The 6099-nt window shown below is 54.9% G+C and overlaps 1 protein-coding gene across 1 annotated transcript in view; it reads right to left on the bottom strand.

The window, feature by feature from the left end:
* ABCC10 (ATP binding cassette subfamily C member 10) overlaps positions 1–6099 on the bottom strand; it is a 29448-nt gene that overhangs the window by 2740 nt on the left and 20609 nt on the right. The window contains exons 14-22 of the mRNA XM_074949034.1: positions 5634–5769; positions 4945–5140; positions 4076–4419; positions 3724–3893; positions 2569–2729; positions 1874–2127; positions 1320–1465; positions 715–812; positions 333–445 (exon numbers count right to left, since the gene is read on the bottom strand). Coding sequence (XP_074805135.1) covers positions 333–445; positions 715–812; positions 1320–1465; positions 1874–2127; positions 2569–2729; positions 3724–3893; positions 4076–4419; positions 4945–5140; positions 5634–5769 — 1618 coding nt within the window. The remainder of the gene's footprint in view (positions 1–332; positions 446–714; positions 813–1319; positions 1466–1873; positions 2128–2568; positions 2730–3723; positions 3894–4075; positions 4420–4944; positions 5141–5633; positions 5770–6099) is intronic.

Below are 6099 nucleotides of genomic sequence, written 5' to 3'. Positions count from 1 at the left end.
GCTCACAGGGTATGTCTACACTGCCTCTGGCAGCCAGCCTCCCAGCCAAGGTCCAGAGACTTGTGCTAGCAGGGCTCATGTTAGCGCTCTAACAATAGCTGTGCAGATGGTGCTTCAACGTTATGGTTTGGGCTGGGCTCAGGGTCTCACATGGCCCCCCTTCTTCCCCCCAGCTTTAAAACCCGAGCTCTAGAACAAGCTGCAACATCTACACAGCTATTCTGAGAGCAGTAGTGTGAGCCCCTCCAGCACAAATCTGTGGACGGGGCTGGAAGGCTCTTTCCCCAGTGCAGAGGAGACATGCCCTTGGTGTGAGAGGAAGCTGGCTGTACCTGTGAGCAATCGTGAGCACAGTTTTGTCAGCAAAGCGCTGGCGGATGGTCTGCTGTAGCAGCTGATCAGTCTTCTGATCCACACTGGCTGTGGCCTCATCGATGCACAGCACCTGCCAGTGACAAAGTAAAGGGTATCCCAACACCATAGGAGGAGATCTCTGTTCCCGGCCCAGAGATACACCTAAGAGGGCACCATAAATCAGCTCACAGCCCTAATTCCCATACACATCAGACAGTCCATTTACTCACTAGGGCCTCCTGACACAGACTCCCTGTCCTGCCCTACTATCCCCACAATCAGGAACAGGCACCCCCTCTCCAAACAAGTAATTTTCCTGCTTTGAGCAGGGAGAATCCAGTTGGAGTTAGCAGCACTCACCTTGGCCTGGGTCAGGAGGGCTCTTGCCAGACACACGAGCTGCCTCTGTCCCACCGACAGACTCTTCCCTCTCTCCCCCAGTTCAGAGTCCAGTCCACCTGCAAGTAGGCAAGGACAGCTCTTATCTAGCAAGGCTTTGGTTAGAGCCCCTGCACAGCATGCCTGGGCCAGGAGCTTCCAGCTCAAGACCTCATCTCTGCTCAGCCCCAGCCCAAAGCCTTGGGATTTTAGACTCGGACAGAAGCAAGATTTGTCACTAACAGTGTGTGTGTGTATCCTCTGCTAGGATCACAAAGACTAGCGTATGAGACTTGGAAGCCCCTATTCTTCCCCCACACTGGATCCCATTGGGGGTTGGCCTCCCTTAGTCAGTCCTGCAAGAGCCTTGCCTACTACCCCCATCAGATAAACTCACCTGCTCATGTCCTTCCACTGGACCTTACAGGATTCTGCTTGGGCCTCACATGTCAATCCCATTGGACCCCACTGGGGTCTTGCCTCCCCATAGCAGATCTTGCTGCATCTAGGCCCTTGACTACCACCTCCAACTCACTGGCTCTGCCCACTGCCAGAGCCTCCTCATCTCCTGCTGGCATTGGACTCACCCATCTGAGTAATCACCATCTGTAGGTGGCACTGCTCCAGCACCTGGTATAGGTCAAAGTCTGTATGTCGCCCCAGGGGGTCCAAGTTCTCTCGGATTGTCCCACTGAACAAAAATGGGTCCTGGGGGATTATGGCCAGTTTGGATCTGCAGGGAGAGGAGAGATGAAGGCTTAGCGGGTGGGAATAGCATGAAAGCAAAAGGCCTTTCCTCTGAGCCAATGGTAACCAGGCTGGCCCTGACTCTCCTGGGCCGGTCCCAGGCATGGGCATGTAAACAGGGCATGTTTGAGACACACTAGGGACCAGGCAGGGCTCTTCTCAGCCTACGAGTCTCAGCACACACAACCAGGGCAGGAAGGGCTCAGGAACATTTCAGCAACTGATAGGAAACTGCCACAAGCAACCAAAAGTGGCCAGAAAGGATCTCCACTAACCAACCCCCTCAGTATCACATTGCTGGCAGCCATTAGAACCAGGGTCCTGTCTCTGGTGGAAGGGCTCCTGGCTGGACCCTAAATGACATTTGCTCCTCCTTCTGCTCTGCCCACCCTACCTCAGACTCTCCAGGCCCACTGATCGGCTGTCAACATTGTCCAGGAGGATCCGTCCCCCCCTCAGCTCCACCATGCGGAAGAGTGCCAAGAAAATGGTAGATTTGCCAGATCCAGTGCGCCCCACAATCCCCACTTTCTCTCCAGGGTAGATGGTGAAGGTCACCCCATCCAGAGCATTGGGCAGTCCTGGCCGATATGTCAGAACCACCTGCTGGAACTCCACGTGGCCCTGGCTCGGCCAGTCAGGGGCAACCTCAAAAGAAGAAGAGGATGAGACCAAAGTGTGACCAGGATCAACTACCAGCCTGCCCCACTTGCCACCTGTCCCTTTACTTGGCTTCTCTGTTCCTGACCATCCCTGACTCTAACCCTCCTCTGCACTTCCCAATCGCACAACAGCCCAGCTCCACCCACCCTGCCCTTCTCCCACTGCACAAGAAGACCTTGGGGGTGGGGGAAATGGGGGGTTGGTATTAGGAAAGGGCAATTGCTCTGGGCAGTTCCTGTAGATCAGGCCAGCAGTCCCCAGTGCCCACTCATTAGATCCCTGTAATCATCTCCAGCCACCGGCTCATCAGAGCCCTGTGGGACACCTGAGCAGATGGGAAGAATGCACAGACAGGAGAGAGTGCAAAACACAGATCCATGAGATGGGATGCAGGCCAGACCTGGAGGGCTGTGTGAGAAGTTTTACCTGGACCAGCTGCTCCTGGGGCTCTATGGGGATGTCTGTGGAGTACTCCTCTGCTCGCTCCACACTCACCATCATGGTCTCTGTCTGCGTGAAACTGGAGATGAGGCCTGACAGCAGGTTTGTGACAGACAGGGCATACGAGAGGGCCAGGCCTACAAGACCTGAGATGATAAGAGAGCACAGCAGGCATGTGAAGGAGTGGAGAAAGCAGGGGACGCAACTCCAGCCAGGGAGGACTGAGGGGGACAAGGAAGGAGCCAAAGCACCAGGGGAAGGTTATAAGCTGGCAACCCATCTCTGAGATAGGGAGATGGAGGGGGAGGAGAAGAGGCTCAGGATCTACCTCCTGGGAAGGTGGACAGAGCTGCAGCTCTAGGATAGGGAACAGGATGGCCTGAAACCAAGTGCTTTGGGCTCTGTGTTGGATCCTGGCTAAGGACTGGACAGCCATGCTGGAAGAATGACTGTGGTGAGAAAGCTACTTTGAACAAGAGATTCAAGTTTGTTAAGTTAGGTTTTAGTCTTAGAAGCATATTTTTACTGTTGTTTGTTTGTAACCATTTCTATCCCAATTTCCTTCTACTTAGTATCACTTAAATACCGGAGGCCATGAATCAGTGTTCATGTCGCACTCCCTGTTAGTACCCGGCCTGGGCAAGCTAATGATCTGACCCGTGGACCAAATTCGGTGATGAATCCAGGTCACGTGCCACCTGAGGCACGTTGCGTATACACTAAGAAGGCTCAAATACCTGTTCTTTGTTAATAAACCTAATCTTGTTTTATTACACAACCCTTTCAGTGCAGCATTTCCAACCGAAGAGTAAAATCCCCAGTCAACCTAACAGGCTGGTGCTGTCTCTTTAAAGAAGCAGAAAACTTGATCAGGTTTTGTGAGTGCTGCACTGAGCGGGGCTGAGCACTACAGAGGAGATGGCTTTGGGGAGACTCGGGACTGGAAGGGCTGCTGGTGCCACCCTGCAAGGAGTAACCAGGCTGGTGGAAGCCAGGATGAGGTCACTGTGCTGCGAGCAGGCTGCTGGTATCAGGGTTCTGAGCCAAAGCTGCACAGCACAGAAGCACCCAGGGTTACTGGGCAGGCAGTGACACAACCCCTTACTGATCTGGGTGAACTTCCAAAGTTTGACAGCACACCTGGATTTCCCAGTTGCCTCTGGTGCTGGATGATGGCGATTCCTGCTATAGCTGTAACCACAGCAACTCCAATCATCTGCAGGCGGATGTCCAGCCACTGCATGGCGGTGTTACTGGCAAAGAGGCAGCGCTGGTTCTGCTCCAGTCGCAGCTGATTCTCTGCCTCAAATCTGAGCCAGGCACAATGCAGTGGTTAATATCAGGATCAGTCCCAGGGTCCACTGCCCTTCATCTGTCACCCCAGCCAGCCCCAGGGCCAGAAGCTCTAGGTAACACCCTTGTCCCTTACAAGAGTGAAAGCCCCAAGTTCTCCAGGTGCTGTCACCCTCCCCATCCGAGGAGCAGCCCTCACCTGTCAGTGGCCCGGGTGGCTCGGATAGTGCTCAGCCCTGTCAGGGTCTCTGAGAAGTGGGTGTAGATGGGGGACAGGGTGAGGCTGTAGAGGCGCTTGAGCTCACGGGAGGTACACCGGTAATAGCGCTGGATGGAGAAGTAGAGGGCAGCCAGTGGCAGCAAGATCAGGCCAATCCAGGGCAGCCCATAGGTTATCATCACCAGCATGCCCAGCAGCCCAAAGACATTGGCCAGGAAGATGTTGAGGATGAAGGGCAGGCTGTCGTCCACACAGTACAGATCCGAAGAGAAGCGGTTCAGGATCCGACCCGTCGGCGTAATGTCAAAAAAGGTCACCGTGGCCTGGCAACATGGGAACCAGAGTGGTAAGAGCCACACTGGACTGGGACAACCTTGGAGAGGGAGCGGTGCCCCTGGAGTTATATATAGCTTGGCTGGTAGATGGCCCAGCAAGCAGCCACTATTCAGAATGCCTGGAGAGAAGCAGGACTGAACATGGACAAGGAAGGAATTCCCAGCCTGCACTGGTCCAGCAGACCCAGACTCCAAACCCCTCTCCCCCCGAGTGTAGAGGTGCCCTGCTGGAATGGGCATCCCCAATCCCCAGCAGCAGCACACATCTCACAAGGCACAGCCAGCCACCTTCACAATGTGGTGGCTTCAAGGTACCTCTTGCTGTGGAGAGTTGAGAGGCAGGCATAATGATTGCAGCCAAGGGGTGGGCGAGCAGGTCAACACTCCAGTGAGCCGTGACTATCTCTGTTCCCCCTGCCCCCATTTGTGACTATCTCTGTTCCCCCTGCCCCCATTTCTCTCCCCAAGCTGAGCTCCTGGGACCTCACTCTACCCCACCCTTATGACCGATACCTTCATCACTCTCTGGAGCAGCCGGCTATGAATGACAGTGGCAGCGCGGATGGTGCCGTAGGCAAAGAGGAAGGCCCGCAGGATGGTGAAGACTGAGTTGGCCCCAGCAATGCCGCCATACACCATCAGGTAGAAGTTCACATCCAGTGTGCTATTGGGATGGACTGGAGCTGTGCCCAACACCTGGACGCGGGACCTGGGAGAGAGAAGGACACAGAACGTGCTTCAGCCACAGTGCGCACTATGCCAAGGCTGAAGCCTAGAGCCCCTGAGACAGCAAACACAAGGGCCAGGGTGGGGGAGAAGCCAGGAGTCCTTATTCCCAAGGTGGGCTACCAGCTTCCTCCTGCTGTTCATCAGCCTTGGCAAGCTGCAGCAGACTGATCCCTACAATTCCAGCTGTAGGCGCTCTCCACCCCCAAGAGCCTTGTGCAGCCAGGGGGGTCTTCCATCTGCCTCAGACAGCAAATCCAGCAGCAACTCTTCACTACCCATTTGCGCTGGGCTGGCCTTTTTGTCCCTATCTAGCTCACACAACCATATTGGCTCTATGCAATGGGGGTGTTTAGCCAGCTTCTATTCACAGCAAGAGGCCTTTGCAAAAGGGGCACCAAGGAGCAACTTTGGAGACCATTGCTCCCCCGACAGCCAGACCACACCAGCTCCTGAGCCAAACTATGCCCACTTACACAAGCCCCGCAAGGGAGAAGAGCAGCAGCTGTGGGGAAGGGACAGAAGCTGACAGGGGCCTCGTGGAGATGTTCGCCGTCTGGGGCAGGTTGGAGATCCAGTGTGACAACCACCAAACTGAGACATTCCCAGATGCTGCAGAGATACACAAGAGTCAGTGCAGGGTGGGGGTTAGACTCTGCTTCAGCCAACATGGGGGAGAAGAACAGGAAGTGGAGCTGAGCTGGGGCTACTCTGAGGAACTGCTCTTACCACCTCACTACCCAGCCTAACCTATACCCTGCCGTCAATACATTCGCCACTGCGGTTACTTGAGCAGTAGAGATGACAGCCAGCAGCCATAGGAGCCAGGTACAGAAGGTCCCCTAGGGAAAAACAGTCTTCTATGGAGACACCACCCCACACCCCAGTGTCCCCCATGGTAGCAGGGGCACAAATTAGGACACAATGTCTTGCCCTCACTCT

Source organism: Natator depressus, chromosome 3, assembly GCF_965152275.1.
Source record: "Natator depressus isolate rNatDep1 chromosome 3, rNatDep2.hap1, whole genome shotgun sequence".
Classification (NCBI taxonomy): domain Eukaryota; kingdom Metazoa; phylum Chordata; order Testudines; family Cheloniidae; genus Natator; species Natator depressus.
Note: the sequence above shows the minus strand (reverse complement) of the source record. Positions and strands in the feature narration are given on the sequence as shown.